The sequence below is a fragment of the Ostrinia nubilalis genome, chromosome 14 (assembly GCF_963855985.1).
Source record: "Ostrinia nubilalis chromosome 14, ilOstNubi1.1, whole genome shotgun sequence".
NCBI classification, from domain to species: domain Eukaryota; kingdom Metazoa; phylum Arthropoda; class Insecta; order Lepidoptera; family Crambidae; genus Ostrinia; species Ostrinia nubilalis.
Window position 1 is genome coordinate 6,980,262 of NC_087101.1, and position 21,784 is coordinate 7,002,045.

The 21,784-nt window shown below is 37.4% G+C and overlaps 4 protein-coding genes and 1 long non-coding RNA gene across 5 annotated transcripts; 1 reads left to right on the forward strand and 4 right to left on the reverse strand.

Annotated features, from left to right (window-relative positions):
- Nucleotides 1–467: 467 nt before the first annotated feature.
- LOC135078058 (UDP-glucosyltransferase 2-like) lies at nucleotides 468–4,375 on the reverse strand. The gene is made up of 4 exons (XM_063972621.1): nucleotides 3,504–4,375; nucleotides 2,113–2,383; nucleotides 1,288–1,504; nucleotides 468–781 (listed from the first exon to the last, which is right to left on the reverse strand). The coding sequence occupies exons 1-4, from the start codon at nucleotides 4,317–4,319 to the stop codon at nucleotides 496–498; spliced, it is 1,590 nt and encodes a 529-aa protein (XP_063828691.1). The 5' UTR covers nucleotides 4,320–4,375; the 3' UTR covers nucleotides 468–495.
- Nucleotides 4,376–5,052: 677 nt separating this feature from the next.
- LOC135078309 (UDP-glucosyltransferase 2-like) lies at nucleotides 5,053–7,399 on the reverse strand. The gene is made up of 4 exons (XM_063972908.1): nucleotides 6,572–7,399; nucleotides 5,835–6,105; nucleotides 5,453–5,669; nucleotides 5,053–5,337 (listed from the first exon to the last, which is right to left on the reverse strand). The coding sequence occupies exons 1-4, from the start codon at nucleotides 7,397–7,399 to the stop codon at nucleotides 5,061–5,063; spliced, it is 1,593 nt and encodes a 530-aa protein (XP_063828978.1). The 3' UTR covers nucleotides 5,053–5,060.
- A 290-nt stretch (nucleotides 7,400–7,689) lies between these two features.
- LOC135078069 (UDP-glycosyltransferase UGT5-like) lies at nucleotides 7,690–14,444 on the reverse strand. The gene is made up of 4 exons (XM_063972634.1): nucleotides 13,574–14,444; nucleotides 11,595–11,817; nucleotides 9,054–9,270; nucleotides 7,690–8,300 (listed from the first exon to the last, which is right to left on the reverse strand). Exons 1-4 carry the CDS (start codon nucleotides 14,387–14,389, stop codon nucleotides 8,000–8,002), a joined length of 1,557 nt encoding a protein of 518 aa, XP_063828704.1. The 5' UTR covers nucleotides 14,390–14,444; the 3' UTR covers nucleotides 7,690–7,999.
- Nucleotides 14,423–17,010, forward strand: LOC135078071 (uncharacterized). The gene is made up of 3 exons (XR_010258562.1): nucleotides 14,423–14,516; nucleotides 14,606–14,697; nucleotides 16,926–17,010. It is a non-coding gene; the product is annotated as an uncharacterized LOC135078071 (long non-coding RNA).
- Nucleotides 15,772–20,313, reverse strand: LOC135078067 (UDP-glucosyltransferase 2-like). The gene is made up of 4 exons (XM_063972633.1): nucleotides 19,126–20,313; nucleotides 17,796–18,015; nucleotides 16,876–17,092; nucleotides 15,772–16,127 (listed from the first exon to the last, which is right to left on the reverse strand). Exons 1-4 carry the CDS (start codon nucleotides 19,948–19,950, stop codon nucleotides 15,812–15,814), a joined length of 1,578 nt encoding a protein of 525 aa, XP_063828703.1. The 5' UTR covers nucleotides 19,951–20,313; the 3' UTR covers nucleotides 15,772–15,811.
- Nucleotides 20,314–21,784: the final 1,471 nt, after the last annotated feature.

Genomic DNA, 21,784 nt, shown 5'->3' on the forward strand with positions numbered 1-21,784 from the left:
AATGGTGATTCTTTGCTATAGAATAGAACGAGACGACATGACAGGCAATGGATAGTTAACACTGTTGCCGATGGTACATGGCTCTATCAAGAACTAAACAACTACTTAGCTTTGTAGAAATCGGGTTTCTATTTAACCATTAGTTTGCCTCTAACTCATGAGTCTAATAAATAGTTACCAGTTTAAGTTCACCAATGTTTTCAATTCAGTTTCAGTTTAAAAAAACTAGACTAAAAATAGATAGCTGTGATTTCGCGTTATTAGTTTCCAACTCAACGATATTTTATTGCCTATAAACTCCTACCACATCAAATGATCTGTCTGTGAATTTTGTTCTTTGGGTGAATGTACTCTCCCAAGGTTATGAAATTGCCTTAGATACTGCTTCACTTGATCTCTAATCACGAAAACATTACCATCGGTATTATACTTTATGTATTTTGGATTCTTGAATGATATACCATCAATTCCATATAAAAATTTAATGCTGAATTATTAATTTTGTTTTTTCTTCTTGTTATTCATTGGTTTCTTAGTCTCCTTACGGGATGAAGCACAACAGAAAGATTTAAATAACAAAAAGACTGCAGTGAAGAATACTGCATACACCGCCATGGTGTCTAGATAAAGGTACTGGTATAATGGGACGGTGGCTGCAGGGGTCCTGAAGGTAAAGTTTCCATTGCGAGCTGCGTACTCGATCCAGTACACCGCTGAGTTCATAGGAGACACTGGACGGTCATGCCACGCTTTGGAACGCAGCTTCACTTGTTCACGGAATCTGGTGAAAATATTAAAGGTTCTTTAGAAAGAAGGTAATGCAAATAAGGCGTTTGTCTCCTAACCAATTTCTGTCCAATCCTAAAGTGTGTTCCTTATTTTCTCCACCAGAATTGGTTGGTAAGTGTTCTTTTTGACTTTTCGATGTTGGTTCCGTAAAAAAGTTGTTGTTCAAAATATCCCCTTTTGCATAGAAAAGTTTTTTTAACACTTTTTGTAATACAAGTATTATTCATAGTGTTGCACAATAGTGCAATTAATAAGATGTCTATTTATACAGTTGTTCACTCTTGTTCTTTGGCCGAATTTCGACTGTGTATCATTTCAATGTCAATGTAGAGGTCAATTTTTTATTTCTTTGTTTGTGTTACTTTACTTATTTGTTAATTATAACTGTATTGTTCTTTGATTGTTGAGTAATATTCGTCTACAAGGGGTATTCTTCGATAGTTGACAAGGGCAAAATGAGGTCAAAGTTCAACATTTTTTTACTATGTTAACACTTACTTCGGGTTTAAGACTTTTTTGAGACTGGCAACTAGATCCTCTTTAGTTAGGCTGTTGATTGGTTGGTGGACTCCGAAGCCGCTTTCCTCGATGGCCGCAGCATTTGCTGGCTGGTCACCAGTTATGGGCATGGCCACTATCGGCACTGCAAAGTGGATTGCCTCGGTTGTACCACCCATGCCACCATGGGAGATAAATGCTAATACTTTTGGATGCCCTGTAAGTTAAATCGTAATCAGTTAATATGAATTTGGCTGAAAATTACCCATTAAGATGATAATAATTTTGAACATAACTTTGAAGCAAAATTATAAATAACAACTAGGTATACCTAATTTATTGACAAAACTCAGATTACCTTGTTCAATACAGAGGATCTGTCTGAATATCTTTAGACATAATGACAACACGTCTTAGGTTGAGTTGCACCAGCTAACTTTGACCGTAACTATAAAGTTAACCAGTGTTTTTGTATGGAGTTTGACAGATTTCTGACGTTTGTCAAAGTTAAAATAAGATGGTACAACCCAGCCTTATTCATGCTATGCTAACTTTTATGTCAAGCATTCGATTTGCTCAATCTTAATAATAACATTTTAAATAAGCAATTTGTAGGAGTTTTCCTAACGGATTTCGTATTTTAATAAATCGACAGTAAAAGAACAGCTTAATAGCCAATTAAGATTGAATATTTAAACATTGAATCTTTTATCGGTTATTTACTGCTGGGAAAACACTACACACACAGGTACAGTTGGTAGACAAGAAAACGGATCTCTGGTAGAGCTTTACTTATTATTCTGAAAAATATATTTAGAAACATACCCAAAATATCAACTTGAGGTAACCAATTCCCAATGTAAATTTTCTTTTTATTTGCCAATAAGTCCAAATGTTTTTGGCTTAGCTGGTTAAATGGTTTTTTGTCTAGAGTCGTCTTCTTATCCCATCTCCATATGAATCTTTGGGGCAACTCTTCAATAGTGTCTAATATGGCCTGTATCTTTTCCACGGATGTAAGAGAAAGGCTCACTGTTGTGCCGAAACTTAGGAATATCACGCCATGTTCCGCTTGTTCCACGAAATTTTTTAATTCCTGAAATGATAGAAAAATTAAAAATAAACCCTAGCTGCCGTAGTATTATAAATTGTTACTTATTAGTCTTATTACCTATTGTAAGCGTCGTAGACCTAGCTTTTATCCGCCCGCGTAGTAACGTAGAGTAGGTACCAAGCTATTTATTAACCTATATGTACGACCCTGTGCCTCAAAGGCTAAAAAGCCGAAGCAATTTCGTAAAAAGTGTGCCCCCTCTCCTTCATGACGATCGGTCAAAAGAGAGATGCAGGTTATGGCGCGAGAGAGCTGATCTCCCCTGCCCTTTTGTCCCTATGTCTGAGAGTCCTCCACCTGGACATGAGCTCCCCTGGCTTACCTGGAAGTCTTTAAATAGACTTCGGACGCAGGTTGGCCGTAGTAAGGACAATCTGGCCAGGTGGGGATTCTTGGATGGCTTGAACATGGAGTGCAGGTGCGGTTTTGTTCCCCAGTCGATGAGGCACCTGATGTCATGCCCTGAGTGCCCAAGCAACTGCACTCAGGAGGATTTGATGAGTGCTACTGACAACGCCACTCTTGTGGCGGAGTTTTGGGCTGACACTGTGTAGGTTTGTTGTCGACACGAAAAGAAGAAGACCTATATGTAGATAAATTACGTAATCGTTTTACCTATAATACCTAGTGAGTATTGCAGTTTACGGTGACTCAAGCTCGCCTGTTGTGAAAGGAATCTAGTACACATAAGTGTATAAATTGTAGGTAACACTTAGGTACGAATCGGACTTAAAACAAACGCGTGCACTTGCGTACTACTATTGAAAAGATAAAAAATTGCTATAAAAACGCAGTTTAAGATCGTAGATAATTGCGAGCCAATAGATAAGTATAAGTTAATTATGGCATCCGTGGTTTATGTAGGTTAAGTAAGGAGAAGATTTAAGTAAATCTTTAATTATCCAGCTGTTTACACATACCTAATGCCAATGTTCTGTAAGATAACTATCTTATATTTTTCAGTCGATTTTGGTAGGAGCTTTTTTAAGCACAGTTAGGTGAATCAATTCTAACTAATTAGAGAACAACACCTCTACATTTTGCTTTATCTAACCTAGGACGTTCCATTTAGTCTAAATAAATATAAATTATTGACTCTTACCCCAGACAAAGGATTCGGTTTGCCGACATGAAATCCACCAATTTCGACCACATTAGCGGGGTACAAGGTCGACCCAGTCAGAACATAATGATGGTTTAGCAGCAAAAACTTTATCTGCCCAGCCAAGTCTTCCAGCGGCGGTATGTCGTCATAGTATTTAGCTAATTCATTCTGATTTGATCTCTGACTTATTAGATAGTATAGAGTCTTAAAATATGCGTCGAAAAACACTCTTTCCACCCTTTGAAATAAAGTTGGTTTCGTTCCCCCTTCCAGAAAATGGAAGGAAACGTACGAAGGATTGTTTGGGATTCCCAATCTTTTGTAATGCCATGGCATCAAGACATGCGTGGTTATTCCAACCACGGGAGCTCCTAACTTGTACGCTATTCCTAATGAACAATCACTATTAAACTGTTCAGTTAGCACCAAATCGTATTTATCTTTCCTGTTGACAAGTTTTTGTACATCCTTATTTGCTAACATCACTTCACAATCGTTTTTGCCGCTTAGCGCTAAGTACACTCCGACTTCAAATACGCCAAAGTATGACCTTTCAATTTTCACAGCATCTTCTACAGAGTCATTGTTTTTTTTTGGTATGAAGAGGCTGACATCGTGATAGTTCTTTGGTGGGTTGTCGTCTGGAAAGTGGGATATGACGGTAACATCGTGTCCTCTCCTGGCTAGTTCTTCCAACAGGACTTTGATTACGATAAAGTGGCTTTTGCCATCATAAGGAAAGACGCCGAGGATTTTGATTGCGTTAGTGGTGTATGCGAGTAGGCATAGTGTTGTCAAAAAATGATAGCGCATTGTGCGAAATAAATGCGCTCTCGCGGCCCGTCTGCACAGCTTACCGGCCGGACGTGCACTGGCTGGCCGTAACATGACAGGTTGGGTTGTTGGACCGCATTCTAATTAATAGCCATTGTGAATTTCATACAATACCACATCACTTGAGCATACATTAGACACAACATGGACACAACAAAGGCTAGACACGCACGGTAAAATTAAAAATTAAAATCAGTATGAATTTATGTATTGAAATTGTGTGGCATAATAATGATTTTCGAAGATGGTAGTATTTTTAGGGAGCAAGTACTCGTAGGTAAGTTGTTATTACGAATATTTTCAGGTAAGTACAATTTTAAAAACGGTGATGGCTGCCTGGAAACTTACAATCACAAGTCGAGTCGAGTCCCATACCTCATTCACAAAAAATGGGAATATTGGAAAAAAACGATTTATGAAGTTAATAAATAATTATTTATTTGTTACTAGGATTAATACCTAAGTACCTTTATCCTATTTACGATTTTGCAATCTAGTAGGTACATTAGTGATACTTTACCTACTTGTTGCTAAGCACTAGAATTCACGAAATGATGAATGATTGCTTTGCGCAAACTTAAAGGCGCGAGACCTACTGAATCATTTGCAATGCATAAACACGAGTATCTAATTGTTATAATGTTAAACTGGCTAAAAGCCAATAAAAGTACGACTGAAAAGTAGTATGAATACTTTTAAAACGACTCTTTAATTGGTTTTTCACATTCTTTTCTTATCACTGAGCGGTTTCTTAGTCATTGATTTGATGGATAACCTTAACGCTATAATCAGCAAAGTCACTCCAGTGACAAATGCTGCCACGACCAGAGCAATGTCCAGATTGATGTACTGGTAGAGTGGAACATCAGCAGCAGGTGTTCTCAAGGTAAAGTTCCGATTACGAGCTGCATACTCGATCCAGTAAACCGCTGCGTCCATGGGAGAGAGTGGACGGTCATGCCAAGCCTTTGAGCGTAGCTTCACTTTTTCACGGAATCTGAAAAAATATTCTCTTTGTAGTACATAATAGTCAACGTGTTATGAAACAGCTATAGTACTCTAATCATGTGCTATTTTCGAAAATGTCCTCATTGGCCTAAAAATTTACTTACTCAGGCTCCAAAACTTTTCTAAAATTACTAATCAAGGTCTCTTTAGTCAGTTCATTGACTGGTTGTTGTACTCCGAATCCACTTTCTTCGATGGCTGCTGCGTTTGCTGGCTGATCTCCAGCTATTGGCATTGCCACAACGGGCACTCCAAAATGTATGGCTTCAGTCGTACCACCCATACCAGCGTGAGAGAAAAACGCTAGTACTTTCGGATGACCTGTAATTTTTAAAGTCAATTAGTCATTTAGCATTCCTAGGTTTTTACAAGTTTTCCTGAAGGAAAACTTTCTGTCTGCCCAGCGCGACAACGTAAGGAATATTTGCTTCTGATAAGGTGGAGATGGACTAAATAATTTAATATCACGATGAAAGGAAAACTTACTCAAAATGTCAACTTGCGGGAGCCAATTTCTGATATAAGTTTTATTTTTATCTGCTAACAATGCTAGATGTTTTGGGCCTAGCTGGTTGAACGGTTCCATCGTCAGTGATGCTTCCTTGCTCCATCTCCAAATGAAGCGTTGAGGCAATATTTCAATAGCATCTAAAATGGCTTCTAGTTTTTGTAGGGTCATCAAGGAAAGTCTCACGGTTGTGCCGAAACTTATGTATATCACGCCATGTTCGGCTTCTTCCACAAAGTTTTTTAGGTCCTGAAATTCAAGTTTTATAAAATTTCTAAACACATTCCAACGCTCGAGCGCTCCAAGAGAAGTGATAATCTTAAAACATTGCCGGTTATGGTTGTAAAGGGTTTAGTTTCACTTTTGATTCAATGGAACGATACCGACCTACTTTTACGAGTTTGTTATACATATTACGAGTATTAAAGTAAGTAGGTACATAACGTTTACCTACTACTAAAGGCTTTTCATTGTTTTTCCGGGAAATAGAATGAATTTCATCAACTGACCTTTTACGCATCACCGGTAGATGCGGAACGGAACTTTACCTAAATGAACTATTTTTTATGCCTAATCTTTAAACTGAATTGGATTTTAATTCAGCTTAAAGTTAGGATAGTAACTAGTAAAGGTAGTAGACATACTTTGAGTAATGTTAATAATAAGCTGTAGTGTACCTAAACAGTTAAAATTAATAATAATAACTTGTACTTACTCCAGACAATCTGTTGGGTTTCGGGACGTGAAAGCCACCGATTTCTATCACATTCGGTGGATAGAGACTCGATCCCGTCAAAACAAAGTGTTGGTCTAACAGCAAAAACTTTATATCACGAGCTAAATTTTCCAACGGTGGTATATCATCATAGTATTCTGCTAACGTCCTTTCATCTGCTCTTTGAGCTATATAATAATATAACAACTTGAAATACACATCAAACACTGCACGTTCAACTCTTTGATATAGAGTTGGCTTCGTTCCGCCTTCTAGAAAGCGGAAAGATGTATAAGAGGGATTGTAAGGGACCCCAAACCTTTTATAATGCCATGGCATCAACACATGCGTGGTCACTCCAACTACTGGTGCACTTAGTTTGTATGCCAGTCCCAATGCACAGTCACTATTAAATTGTTCGATTAACGCAACATCGTAATATTCCGTTCTGTTAATAAGACCTTGCACTTCCTCGTTAGCGACTAGCACTTTACAGTTCTCATTACCACCTCTTGTCAAGTATATTCCACCTTTGATAACGTTCAGATATGATCTTTCCAATGTAGATGCAGATCTTCTTCGTCTACTTTTGCTTTCTTTTGGTATGAATAGGCTGATATCGTGGTAATTCTTCGGTGGGTTTTCTTCTGGAAAGTGTGATATGATAGTAACGTCATGTCCTCTTCGCGCTAGTTCTTGAAGCAGAACTTTGAAGACAATGAAGTGGCTCTTTCTATCGTACGGGAAAATCCCGAGGATCTTGATTGGGTTTGCTGTGTATGCTAGTGCAAGTAGCCACAATATAAATGCCAATAAATTAAAATGCATCGTATGCGTTTGCGCGTGCTCTCTGCGCAGTTTACTGGTTGAATGCGCGTTAAAAAGTACATTTTAACTGTCAGTCTTTAGTGTTGTCATCAATCAGTGTTGTGCGACATTGAAAAACTTCCCGGAATCATTTTTTTACTTAAACTAATTTATTTTGTTTCCGCAGCGTAGTACAAGACAGCTTGGTAGTATAATACAATATCTTTTGAGAGTGATATCTCTTTGGGAACTGCATGCAATAAATTGTTTTTACAAAGTCAAAGAGGCTGACAAATAGAATAAAAATATAATTCTTATTAAAAATCTTTAATATAACCTAAGGATAAGATGCATAATATTTGGACCATTTTTACAAGACTCAAAACATACCAGATGATAGATAAAGTAAAGTAATAAAGTTAACATTTTTGACAGAGAATCGGTAGGCACGAGATTGTGCAATGATTTGAGAGTCGTGATGTGCTTAAAGATTTGTGATTTTCCACACTTTGAATTTCACACGACACGATAATAAAGTGCCCACGATAATGACCGTTAAGTGTAATTTTCTAGAAAAAAATCGAATATTTACATATTATATTATTTATTTACTACCAGATCTTAATTGTCTTTCTTAGATTTCTTTTTAGTGTTAGCATTCTTAACTACTTCTTTGCTTTTTCTTCTACATACAAGACAGCACAAGAATTTTAGTACATAAAAACTAATGAGAGAAATTAAAATGAATACAGCTAATACATCTAAGCACCAAAACTGGTAGAAGGGGACGTGGACGGTGGGGGGTACAAATGTAAAGTTAGGGTTTCTGGCGACGTACTCCGTCCAGTAGATGGCGGTGTCCATCGGCGAAGATGGCCGGTCGTGCCAGACTTTCGAGAGGCGTTTCACGTTTGCTCTGAACCTGAAAAATAAAAACATAGTCTTTTACTCTACATTATAGGCTACTATGATACTAATATCTATGTAATACAAAACGGAGCCTTTGAGTCTCATAAAGGAAATATGTATTGGTAGTAGTTTACGAAATCATTCTTTGAATGTATGTGTATCTAGGAATTGAACCTAGAAACTTAGTCGAAAGATTGCAGCATTCACGTGGTGGTTGGTGCCTAACCGAAACATGGAAATGTGAAAATAATCGCATCTGATTTACTTAAGTAAGTTTTCTTAACTTAAATTGTGTGTAAGTATTTAAGTAAATATTATTCTGAGTCATTGTTAGGCCGGGTTCCCACTATGCCGGACCGGCATTTCTGCCGGAAACCGGACACCGGACAAGAGTGTTCACATTACACCGGATCACCGGATCCGAAATCCGAGCCGAATGAAGTGCGGGGAGCACGGGCGGGGCGGGGGCGGGAAGCACGGGCGCGGCAGGGTGGGCCTCAACTCGTTCACATTACTCCGGTCCGGTGATTTTGCCGGCATTTTGTAGCGACAAAACGCTCGGTAAAAATGCCGGGCTCGGCGAAAAAGCCGGATCCGGGATAATGTGAACAGCTTCATACAATTTGTACCGCCGCTAGGCCTTCCGGCGATTTTACCGGACCGGGAGATCTGCCGGTCCGGCATAGTGGGAACTCGGCCTTACTTGTTTGAATAGTGTACCTATAACCTAATTGGTACTACCGTTCTATTCATAAAAATTACTTACTGAGGGTCCAGAACGATTTTGAATTTCTCAAGCAGCTTCTCTGTAGTGAGCTCTGTAGTTTGAATTTGCACGCCCATTCCACCTTCTTCCATCGCAGCTGCGTTTGAGGGCTGGTCTCCGAAGATCGGCATGCCCACTATTGGGACGCCGTGGTAGATAGCCTCCGTAGTCCCGAGTAGACCGCAGTGGGAGTAGAACGCGACTACATTTGGGTGAGCTGGAAATATGGGAAAAATTGGTTGAATGTGGGCAGTAGACATGTAGTTTAAAATTAAGTACCTACTTTGCTCAATATTCAATTATAACATACTTTAAGTTATGTTAGTTTTTATAAAGGGTCTACGCCGCTCTACATGTTGTAGAGCGCTTTTCGTAGTTCCTCTACTACAAAAAATTACGAAATCCGTAATAATGGCATTTGCTTCAGGTTCTACAAAAAGTTTCGAATGCAATATGGTAGTAACGATGTTATAATCTCACTAGTTAAACATTGGGAAGTGGTAACGAATAATATTGTATATTGCATTTAAATGTAGCGTCGTAGTCGTAGCGTCTTACATGTGTTTAGAATTATATTGGTTCTACCGCAATGGTCGTAGCCATTATAATTCTTTATACATAACATTAAACTACGGATACGTACGTCTACGAAACGTAACTCGCAGATCTTATGAGTTTTTATAAGACGCATATTTTTGCAATAGGCTGCATAATATTTATTTATTTATTTACACAGCAACAGATAACAAGTCATGAAGATACTGCTATTACTTTATTATGTTTCTGTTTTGAGAAATAAATGTCTTAAACGTTGATTAAATGCTTTAATAAAGTAACAAAATAATGCATGGAATCGTATGTTTAAAGTAGACAATGATAAGAAAATCTTCATTTTATATTTATAAATGAAAATGAAATATTTTATTCAGCGACACAAAACAACATTTACATGTTTGTTTAAGTTAATAATAATGTAAAAGGTTATCATTATGTAAAAGACATGATTTATGTTGAAGTAACAGCAAACAGTACTAATTGCCTGTTGCAGAGTAAATTACTTGAGGTAGTTAGCTAATGTAAATAATTAAATGCATCTGTTTCATAAAAAAATAGTGAAGAAGACCATTGTTATCATGGAGTAGATAGATATTACATACATATTTTATAGGTACTTAGGTCGATTTCAGATGACATTAGTTCACAGTTGGTCTGAAAAGAAATATGATTCTGTGTTCGAAAGCGATTAGGTGTTGAAATGTACGAGGTATCGTGTATCTGCATTCTTTAGATAAGCGTAGGTAGGTTTAATCTATATTTATAAAAGCGAAAAGTCAGTGACTGATTGACTGACTGACTCACTCAAAACGAAATCTCAGAAACTACAAGTCCTAGGAGACTCAAATTTTGTATGGGGGTTCCTTTTAGAACGTACTTAGGTGCTCACTAAGAACGGATTTTACTAAACTCCATAAGGGGGTACACGGGATCCACGCGTACGAAGTCGCTGTAGTAATTTATAACAGCTACTTATTTGTTATTATAACGCGTACGTAGATACCTTTATTTGTTCACGTATCCTTATCAATATCATTGAGTGGTGTAACATTATACTGATAAGATTTCTAGTCTGTCTGTCTGCACTTTATCTAAGACTTTTTGCTGACTAAAGTACGGCCAACGAGAAGCGATACCAAATGTAAACAAACCCAATGTCATGGTCATTTGGAATAGTAGGGGTGGGATGCACCACCTATCTTTAACGGTAACTATGACGATAACCGGTGCTTTTTGTATGGAATTTGACAGATTTTTGACGTTTGTCAAAGTTAAAGTAAGATGGTGCAACCCAGCCTAAGGGTTTGACTTTGACATATTTTGGCGGGAGAACGAGACATTACGACAAATACACAAGATAGGAAGAGACAGAATAGATTGTCAGTTCGACAGTCGAATCGACCTTTTGTATCGCTGCTAGTTGGCCTTACTTTAGGTAATTTAATTATTTAAGGTAATTTAATAAAGCACGTTATTTTTAGTAGTTGGCTAGTCATTCTTATCTATGATAGTTAATAAACAGATTTTACCGGTAACGTTAAACAAGGAGGCTTATTTTGTTGTCATTCATAATCATCAAGGTGCTATGATTTTGAACTTTGGACATCAGATCTTCGTGCGTTTTATGATGATTAGGAGTTAACCAGTTAGATATATTTATGGCTTCCATAGGTCTAAATATGTTTTTTTTCTGAAGGTTAAAAATATTATGGGTATTTTAGTACTATCATCTATTTTTAACACAGAGCGTGGTCACGTAACATACTAAACTACATTTAATAAACATAGTAACAACTGTTACTTCAGAATTCAGATGAAATTTCATCCTATTGGCTAAGAGCTTGATTTGAGTGACAACCATTGGTAACAGTCATCTGTATCTGTAACTGGTGTCTGTTACCAACTATTTATTTACGAGTGTAAATAGGCACAAGGCGAAAGGTGAATGTGAATAAGTAAATGACAAAAAGACTATCGAAAACTCACCAAAAATATCATTCTGTGGCAGCCAGTCAGAAATGTAAATATTCTTATAGTCTCCTGGTAGAGTCTTCTCTTCCCACTTGAAGATCACTCTCTGTGGGAGCTGAGAGAGAGCTTTGGTGATCGCTTCCAGTTTGTCCCTTGGCGTCGATGCAGCTTTCAACATGGATCCAAAGCTTACGTAGATGACGCCATGTTCTGCTTCATCTATGAATTTCTGCAATTTCTGAAATTCAATTATACAAATAGATATTATTAAATGAATTCTTCAATGTCAATAGCATAAAGTCTACTTTATCTGTTTGTATAAAGTAAGATTCAATTTATTACAGTGAGATAAAGGGGTTATACTTATTAAACGTCTCGGAACCTCTATTTGTATGTACAGCACATATTTCAAGATAACATTATCTATCTACTATTTATGCGCTTTCAAATGATTAACGGCTTGGTCTAGAATTAATTCCGTCATAATAAATACCAACATGTAACTTAGGTACCGATATTTCTTTAATTAAACATAATATACATATTTTATGCACCTAGTTATAGAACTGCTTTTGAAGATTCAAATTCAGTGGAAACAAGATGTACATAAAATAATACCTACATAAGTACTCATTTTAGCAATGTCATAGATAAATATCAATATTCTTTCATCGAAAAGAGCTAAGTAGGTACTTATGTATCTTTTTGAAACAAATGTTGATAAGAGATATCAGTAACTGACACCATCATCACAAATGTTGCGATGCATTCTGTTGCATTTATCACTATAAATTATCACTAAGGTGAAAAGTGTTTTGTTGCCAAATCCCGTGATAGATAGATTGTGAATTTATTTGTTGTGATGCCGTTATCAGCATCATCTTTGGAATAAGTACTTAGATGCAAAAGAAACTCACAAGTCATAGTCATCGTCGACATTTTTGCCATTAAGAATATGTTTTACACACTATTTATGGCCAGTCATTGTGGCCATGACGTGTTGAATAGAATAATAATAGCAAAGCGTAGTCTACGATTCTAAAAATAAAATAAGACACTAGATGGCTCATCTACATTAAAATCTGCAAAAAATATGAGTTGCGTCCCGTCAAACTATCTCTTCTATGCCAAATGTAATCGAAATCGGTTCAGTGGTTTAGGCGTGACAGACAGAGTTACTTTCGCATTTATAATATTAATATAGATAGAGTATAGATTCATGGGAGTGTAGGCCAAATTCTCCAAAACGAAGTAAGGAGAATCCTGTAAGTAGTGGAAGCTAACTGTAACCGATCATGATGATGATGATCCTTGAAGTTGAAAAGCATCATTTGTAAAACTGACTGTACCTACTAGGAGTGATGATAGAGGGAAACGATAACAAAGTATGGCCTTGATTATTCGCCACCCCACCATGTGTACTTAATTAATTGTGTACATGATTATTAATGATGTACGAGAAACATTAAACTAACGAGGATACTTCCTTGTTTTCTATGGTAGTTTACCATTAAGGCCCAGAATAGACGGTGAAACGCAACTGCAACGAAACTGCAACTGCTAGTTACTTTTGAGTTGCATCTAAGTTTCTGCCATAGCGTCCGTTGAGAGACCACACATGACGCGACCAGTTTGAAACTTTCAGTTTCAGTTTCATTCATCAGAAAGTTGCAGTTTCGTTGCAGTTGCGTTTCACCGTCTGTTCTGGGCCTAAGTAGACCCGCCTACCTACTCAAGTACCTATTATTTATTTATAATGAAACTTAGGACTTGGCATTATTATGCACATTTATTGTCGTCTTACGTCATTGACTTCTTGAAATATTTTTAGTAATTAACTATTTAATCAAGTGTGTCTACTGTCTGCCTCTTCGTCGCTTTTCCAAGAAATAAAATTAAATGTTACCTAATACCGGATAATGTAGAAAATTATATAGTTTTTAAGTAAGCGAAAATGACAGTTTTGTCCATTATTTTATTATTTTAGTACATACCTCAGGCAGTGGCTTTGGCTTAGCCACATGGTATCCGTTGACCTCCACTATTTTTGGGGGATACAAGTTTACTCCAGACAAGGTGTGGTGGGTATACACGAGTTGGACCCTAATATTCTGGGCCAGTTCCTCGAGGGGCGGTACACCATCGAAGTACTCCCGCAATGTGCTCTCATCTGTCCTTTGGCTCGCATACTTGAATGCGGTATTAAAGATATTGTACACTATAACTCTCTCAATGCGTTCGAATAGAGACGGCTTTGTTCCACCACTCAGGAACTGCGTGGACACATACGATGGGTTGAACTCCACCCCAAATCTATTCAATTGCCACGGCATCAAAGTATGCGAGGTGAGCCCGATCACGGGAGCTCCCAGTTTGTGTGCCAAACCTAAAGAGCAATCACTGTTAAATTGTTCCACTAGAACCACATCAAATTTAGCTTCAGATTTCCACAGTTTTTGGACGTTGTCGTTGGCCAACAACGCTTTGCAGTTGTCTGTACCGGTACCAATCAGGTACACTCCAATCATGAATAAGGTAAAATACGACTTTTCGACGGGTATAAGCCCTTCCACTTGAATAGATGTTCCGACAAGACTAATATCTTGGTAGTTCTTGACGGGAGTTTTCTGTGGGAAGTGTGTAATGACCGTGACATTGTGTCCTCGTGCTGCTAATTCTCGTAGATAGGGTTCGAACACGAAGAAGTGACTTCTGCCTTGGTACGGGAAAACTCCTAGTATGTTTAAGGGTGTGACTTCATTGATGAATATTGTGGTTAGTATTGTCATGATGGTCGCTGGGAGCTTCATGTTGCCGCTCGTGTGAGGCGGTCCGCGGTGCGCGAGCGACTGACAACGTGTATGATATCACTTGCGGTTGTTACTAATTTTATCAGGCAATCGTAGTTTCTACGGCGTCAACATGAATATTTGCTACGTTTGTATCGTTTTCTCATACAATTTTGATTGAATCAGAGTTAGTAAGTAAATCCACTTTCTGATCGTCATGTCTCTTGTCTGTTTTAGGAACGTAATGGTTTTATATTACTGAAATACTGCAAGTTGCAATTTGCTGTTACCATTTGCAAGAAAGAAGTTTTTGAGATGGAAACAATTAGGTAGGTACCTCAAACTAATCAATCCCCCGCGCGTGTAGGTAAATGTGTAAACAAGGTGGGTTTACAGGTCAAGGTCAATGCTATGGCACAGTAGGTAAACAAACGATCGTTGTTAATTTTCTAAGTCCACTTCGTCCATTGTAACGAGCCTCCTTCAATTATTTCGAAAATCTTCAAATGTATTATTATTAAGTAAGTATTTCACTCAAAATAATTTTAATCCTATGAAAAATTTCCAGACGTAACATTTTTATATTTTTTTGCATAAATAGGTATTATGATTTCGTGGGCTCTATTTCACCCTTAGGCAATTTTCAATTTTTTTAAGTTATTAAAAAGTCAGACATAAAGAGTTCCCTAAATAAAATGATGATAACTTGATTGCCTAACAGCTCAAATGCGCGAAGCCACAACAAGGGCTCTCGCGGAAGACCAGCTTCTTGACATGCCCTCACCAGCATGTCAGGATAAATGCTGAGCGGGAGGGAGCCTATTGACACAGTGGCCCACTATTTTTTTATATATATTCGTTTTGTGTTGTTATTGTTTATATTTGTGCTTACTGTGTTCAATAAATTCTATTTCTTTCTTTCTTTCTTAAATAACAACACCGTTGGGCTTTTGTCACTTATAAAAACTTTATTGCACAAATAAAATGTACAAAAGGTGGACTTAGTGCTAAAAGTATTCTCCGACAATCAGTTAGATTCTTAAAAATAAAACGATACGATCCAAAAGCAGATTCCTATTCTTGGTTTAATTGGTTTAATTCGCAGCTTTTTAAAAGTATGTTCCCTTTCCAAGTTGTTGTCCTGTCCTGATAAAAAGAGGATTCTAGGCTACTACCACAGCTACTACGTACGGCCATTCATCGCCGTTTCGTACTTACGTAAGAAGTACCCACTCAGACACAAGGTTACATTTGTCGTAAATGTCGTCTCTACCTCTATTTTAATTGTAGGTATGCTTTCTGTATGGCATAGATAGGTAGGTATAGCATTCTATTGAAATATGAAACCAATGTCGGCCTTATCGCTTGAATATGAATTCGGGGTCAAAAAGAAACACAAGACGTGTAAATAAATTAGTCTTATTATTATTAAGTACCTACATATCACTCAAATTTCACCCTCTTAGATCTCCTCTCCTCCGAACTAGTTTGAATTTCTTGTTCATTTTGACAACAACAGCAACAAAGTACTGATAAAATTTTGTAAAAAACATAGCACAGGATGTAAAGTACCAAGGCTATGAAAGCTAGTACATCCAGCTGTAGTTGCTGGTACAGCGGAAGGTCGGCAGATGGCGTCCTAAGGTTTGGCGCGCCGCGGTAACGAGCTACGTACTCCGTCCAGTAGATGGCGTTTTCTAGTGGAGATATTGTGCGATCATGCCAGATTCTGGATACTTGTTTGGCGCGTTGTTGGAATCTGGAAATAAAGATTTTACATTAAATATCTCTAGACTTGAGTTAATACAGAATTTGGTAGAGCTTTTGAAATTGTAGAGCACAGTGCAAAATTAATATTTATGTGGGTAAATATGTACTATGTTCAAGGGGTTAAATAAGTTTATAAAATCGGCTATTTTGTTTGGATGTGTGAATGGACTAAAGACATTATAGGTAAGTCTCATAACACCTACTACATTTTATTGCACATTGCTTACGTCATTTCGTAAAAACAAAGTAAGGCAGCGTAGGTAGATAAGTTTTGTGATACAAAATTCTCGAGAAACATAATACCCAGGTAAAACCTTGCATTTTTAGCGGTTATTCACACAGTATTATTATTTTACACAGTCTTAATTTTTTTCCATATTATTGCCTTTCTTTGGGAGATTTCCATTACCGCGATCAAAATAGCCCCTGTGATAATAAAATAATCATAAAGATTCAGTTTTTCTCACGTATTTCTGATTCCGAAATTCTCGTGAAAAATAAGCAAGATACAAAATAAGTTATAATAATAAATAATAATATAAATAAATAAATAATTATATTTGAAGGCCTCTCGTCACTAACCGTCGTATTTGTCGTAAAACATGTCACAAAAATAGCTCTATATTGACTTCTTTCAAGTGCTTATTATTCATTTAAATAACTTCTCATTTACTTATACTTATTGGGAATGTATAAACATTTGTATGTAACAATAAAATTTTTACGAGAACACTTACGTGGGGTCTAAAACTTCATTTATAGCGTCCAAAAGGTAGTTCTTCTTCAGGTCCTGGTACGACACGATGGAGGCGATTCCAGCATCCTGCAGAACCGCTGCGTTACCGTACTGGTCTCCGAAGAGTGGGATGGCCACCACTGGTATTCCAGCGTCGACGGCTTCTATCGTGCTGAGTATACCAGTGTGGGAGATGAACACTTTCACGTTGTCGTGTTCTGGAATAAGCAAGGTTTGAATTTAAAAAAAAACTAATAAAATTAATTATGTAAATTGGTGAAGGACAGTTTGAAAGACGGACTATTCTTCTTTACGTGGATGCATATTTATCAATTAAAAGGTAGGGCTCATTCATTTAAATAATATGGGTTTAATTTGCTTTACTTGCTTAATTCGTTCATTAAGTAATACTATAATATGGGTTTAATTGGTTTGCCTTTAATACGTAGATACTTTCGTTAATTAATTAATACTTAATTAAATATTATGGGTTTAATTGGCTTTAATTAGCTACTTTGCCTTAAGTATAGTCATGGTCAAAAAATTGAACGATTTTCCGAAATTAATTATAATTAAATTTGAATGGACCCTACGTTTTTAATTACATAATTAGATTAATTTTATTATACATATGTAGAGCATATTGCTGTCAGATGTTATTGCCAAATCATTTGCCAAAGATAAAAACGAGCCACAAAAGAAATGCATCGCTTATATTACACATAAGTTATCTTTTCACTAACTATTACTTTATCCCATGTATGCATTTGAGTGCAGAATTTATCTAAAGCCAGATCTGCATAGAATGCTCCTCTACAATCTAATTAACGCCTTATCCAATGCAAAACCCCGCAATTTTGTTTTCACTTTGAACACTTTATTCACCGTTCACGTTCACTCTATAGTTTAATGAGTACTTACTTAAAATATCGTATTGAGGGAACCACCTCATCGTCATAACGTTCCTCGGCAGCTCCAAACTGCCGCCGTCCCATTTCCAGAGCACCCTTAGAGGCAGTTTGCTGAACGCTGATAACATCTCCTGTAGTTTATCCTTGGGTAGCGTGGAGTCTTTCACTGTGGAGCCCAAATTGACGTAAATAACGCCATGTTCTGCCTCGTTTATGAACCTTTCGATTTCCTGAAATGAGCAAGCAGTTAGTTTCGGAAAGGAAGTGTTGGAGGCGTTAAATGAAATGGGGATTTAAGATAATTTTGAAATGCTTAGTATAAGGTATTCTACCAGTTATTAGGGTAGATAAACATATTTGATTGATTTCAATAATGTAGAGTCAAAAAAAAAAACAATTTGTAGAGTCGCTACATCCTTTACGCAAAAGTTTTTAAAATCTTAAGTTGCTTTTAGGTATCAATATTGTTAATTTAAATGTAAATAAGAAGATAAATAAGTTGTAAGTTTTAACTTTTTATTCAAATTTTATTCTCTAGCAACTTGTAGGTACTCGTGTATTGCGTCTTTAAAGTAGAGCTGCAATAATCACTATTGCAATATTAGTAGGTACGTTCAAGTAAATCAAGATTATAATGCTGCAGTAGATGTCAAGCTTCTTGCTTGCGCAAACAATGCAAATAAACAAGTCACTATCAGTGTACAGTCTTAAAATAATATTATGATTGTTATCACCTACCTACATGGACAATACATGAGTCTCCCTACACTAGTCCTACTAACTACGCTCTTTCATATTTTTTTACTTTTAACCACATATTGTTTTATAGAATTGTTAGACGATCAAAAAACTAAAACTTACAAAATAACCTAGCTCATTATGTTATTCTAATTATGCGCGTTATATTATCAGAGTCAGACAATCCACATTCTTCTAAATAACTCAATTAACGAGTTTATTTTAGGAATACCATCGCAAATTGATGGTATTGGTTGTATTAGTAAACCAACGATAACATCCCATAACCTTGGGGAGAACAAATAAAAACAATGAAGCAAGCTACGAAACGATGACCTAAACTGACTGAGGTCATTGTGACGTAGGTAGGTTCATCATTCTAATTTAATATCAGCCGTCCTCCCAAGGTCAAACTTGTTTTTGTTTTTGATGCGATTGTATGGCTACTTGTAGGTATTATCTATCCATTTGGCTTCATTCTCGCACATTTTAGAACATTCCTTATCTATACCCACCTACGGTTCTGTAATATATTCGTGAAACTACAAGTAAAAAAAATATGTGACATCATTTCTTAACTCAGAAGCTGACACATTACTTACCGTCGGTATAACTTTCGGTGGCCTAACGTGTATTCCTCCAATATCAATAACGTTATCTGGCCTGGCAACACCTCCGAATATCGATGGGTGTGTGTTTACAAACATCAAGCTAGCGTTGGAGGCTATGCTCTCAAGAGAAGGCAAACTGTCCCCAAGGTATTTGTACAGGTACACATGATCGGTCACCTGTGAACCGACGTAGTACACCCAGTTCGTTACGTGATACAACACATAACTCTTCAGCCGGTCGAAGAACCAAGGCTCTTTGCCGTAAGGGAGCCCGGCTTGGGTTACATACGCGGAATTGAAACCGATGCCCAGCCTGTTGTACTGCCATGGCTGAATCGGTTGGGAACTGAAAGCGATATATGGTGCACTCAAATTCGCGGCCAACGCCAGAGCACAGTCACTGTTATACGATTCCACTACTATCACGTCGAATCGAGGCCGAGTCCTTATCATGTGGAGCACGTAGTGATTGTTCATAAGAGTCTTGCAGTCGTCGTTGCCGGCTTTAGTTGCAACCAGAGTCTCGAAGGGCACTCGACTCACTTCGTTCACGATCACTGATTCGTAAGACAATCCCTTGTACACTAACGTATTTTCACTGAGTAACACTTCTTTGTAGGTTGCCGGTGCGTCTGGTTGACTGAAGTGGCTGACGAGGGTGACATCGTGGTTTCTGTTGGCGAGTTCGAAGAATAGACTTTTGTAGGTGAGGTAGTTGTTCCGGTCCAGCGATGGGAATATGCCCAGTATTCTGTAGCTGGTAGTGGTGTAAATTGCAGCCACGAAGTAGAAGACGACCGCGATGTTTTGTGCCATTGCGGCTGCGACGCGTTCGTGCTGCTGAACAGTTAGATGGTCACTAGGCGTGAATGGAAGCCGGCTTGCGTGGTTATCTAATAATAGAGGTAGACGACATGAGGTAATCGTTCCGCTGACGGCGTGGTTTCGTAATAATCAGAAATATTCGTGAGTCTGAGTAAGCGTCATTGATCGTGACCTCGATTTGCATCGGAAGCGTGCTCGGTGCGCGCCGTCAAAACGCCTACTGAACTTAATACCATTGCTCTGGAATGTTTATTTATGAGTTAATTAAATAATGACATGCACTGATATGGTTCAGTCGAATGCATTGTGTGATAAAACGGCCGAGTGACCTGACCTACCCCTGGGAATTTATTGTTGATGAGGACAATAGATTTTCTGCCTTGTGGCAGTAAACACTTACTTAATGAGTGACAATCAGTTCTTCATTCTAAAACGCTCTTTTAGGGCATGTTTACTTCTTACAAATAACAAAAGCAAATCGATAATGGCAACCAATATTAGATAGTTAATTCATACGATTAAAGTAGAAGGACTTTATCAGAACACACACCTAGATAAGAATGTTGTTATTCTAATAATAACTTATGGAGAATTGGAAAAGTCAGAACGCACAAACCACGTTGTAGAAAAGTTCATTACCATTTTTTCACTAAGGTCACCTAATCGTGTTTCTAGAAACTTCCACCCACACGCCATCCATGACGTCATGTCTAGGGGGCTTAGTGTGACTTGTGAGTTTACATCAAACGTCTTCACTAGCGACTGCGTAAAGCGGATACTTTAAAGAATTAAAATCTTCATAGATTTTTTTGACGCGCTCACTAGTGACGACGTTTGATGTATACTCACTATAACGCCCTAGTTCACTTAACCATTCACGGAAAATTACCAAGTGAAAGCAAATAAAATAATTCTACCTATATAGTTTATGTAAGAAGAAATAAAAATGCATTCGATTCCTGAGAGTGACATAAGATAAAAGATTGGTAATATGTTACGACCTGGGGTTACAAAACACGTCAAGGTGCCGTCCAAAGTCTATGATGCATTACACTTCCTTCGTGCAACGAACATGCATGTTCGGGCGATACGGAGTTTAAAAATAAAATGTTTGGGTTTTTGTCAATACATTCAATAACAAAACTTATTAAATGATTACTGTAATAATTAGCACTAGTAGGTATAATTATAGTAAATTAATCATACCGCTCACATGTTCCGAAAACATTGCATCGTTAATATTATGCCAGATGTTATGAAAAATTGGATCACTTGTTGATTACGCAGTAATTCTAAAATCCCATAACTATTTCATAAGTCCTACGAGTATAGCGACAATTAAAAAAATTCAATACGTGTATTAAGAATTTTCACGCCTATAAAATTATTTTGTAGGCACAAGAAAAGTAGAGGAAGTTTATCAAAGAATAAAAGACCCAATAAAAGTATGTTCCACTGAGAGCGATCTCAGCTTAAGCTATTTGCTCTTATTTGCATTACAAATCAATTTTCATAAACCCAATTTCACAATACGTCAATTTTGGAACCACATGAATTCCAGTTTAGTTGACCCTTCAGGCAGGGTTCCATGCTTCGGCACACATGTTGCTCGCAGAAGGAGCCAGCAGACTAGAAACAATTTGGCCGCTCCAGCCGGTTTAGAATACGGAGAAACAATGCCTATTGATCACTTTACTGTACTAATTATACTAATTAATGTGGTGTACGTAAAGATGTTTCGACATGTGGAATTAGAGGTTCTTACGCCACAAGTTTGCTAGTTACGGGTGTTGATTTTTATGCAATACGCGCATAATATGAATAC

What these genes read in the sequence shown, in the direction of transcription:
- LOC135078058 (XM_063972621.1), bottom strand. Translation starts at nt 4,319, where the DNA reads ATGCGCTATCATTTTTTGACAACACTATGCCTACTCGCATACACCACT. An exon ending in AACCGAATCCTTTGTCTGGG is followed by an intron (nt 2,384 to 3,503) that starts GTAAGAGTCAAT and finishes CTATCATTTCAG; the next exon opens with GAATTAAAAAATTTCGTGGA. An exon ending in AAAAAAGTCTTAAACCCGAA is followed by an intron (nt 782 to 1,287) that starts GTAAGTGTTAAC and finishes TATTTTCACCAG; the next exon opens with ATTCCGTGAACAAGTGAAGC.
- LOC135078309 (XM_063972908.1), bottom strand. Translation starts at nt 7,399, where the DNA reads ATGCATTTTAATTTATTGGCATTTATATTGTGGCTACTTGCACTAGCA. An exon ending in AACCCAACAGATTGTCTGGA is followed by an intron (nt 6,106 to 6,571) that starts GTAAGTACAAGT and finishes CTTGAATTTCAG; the next exon opens with GACCTAAAAAACTTTGTGGA. An exon ending in AGAAAAGTTTTGGAGCCTGA is followed by an intron (nt 5,338 to 5,452) that starts GTAAGTAAATTT and finishes ATATTTTTTCAG; the next exon opens with ATTCCGTGAAAAAGTGAAGC.
- LOC135078069 (XM_063972634.1), bottom strand. Translation starts at nt 14,389, where the DNA reads ATGAAGCTCCCAGCGACCATCATGACAATACTAACCACAATATTCATC. An exon ending in GCCACAGAATGATATTTTTG is followed by an intron (nt 9,271 to 11,594) that starts GTGAGTTTTCGA and finishes CCATATTTCCAG; the next exon opens with CTCACCCAAATGTAGTCGCG. An exon ending in AAAATCGTTCTGGACCCTCA is followed by an intron (nt 8,301 to 9,053) that starts GTAAGTAATTTT and finishes TTTATTTTTCAG; the next exon opens with GTTCAGAGCAAACGTGAAAC.
- LOC135078067 (XM_063972633.1), bottom strand. Translation starts at nt 19,950, where the DNA reads ATGGCACAAAACATCGCGGTCGTCTTCTACTTCGTGGCTGCAATTTAC. An exon ending in CACCGAAAGTTATACCGACG is followed by an intron (nt 18,016 to 19,125) that starts GTAAGTAATGTG and finishes TGCTCATTTCAG; the next exon opens with GAAATCGAAAGGTTCATAAA. An exon ending in AATGAAGTTTTAGACCCCAC is followed by an intron (nt 16,128 to 16,875) that starts GTAAGTGTTCTC and finishes CTTTATTTCCAG; the next exon opens with ATTCCAACAACGCGCCAAAC.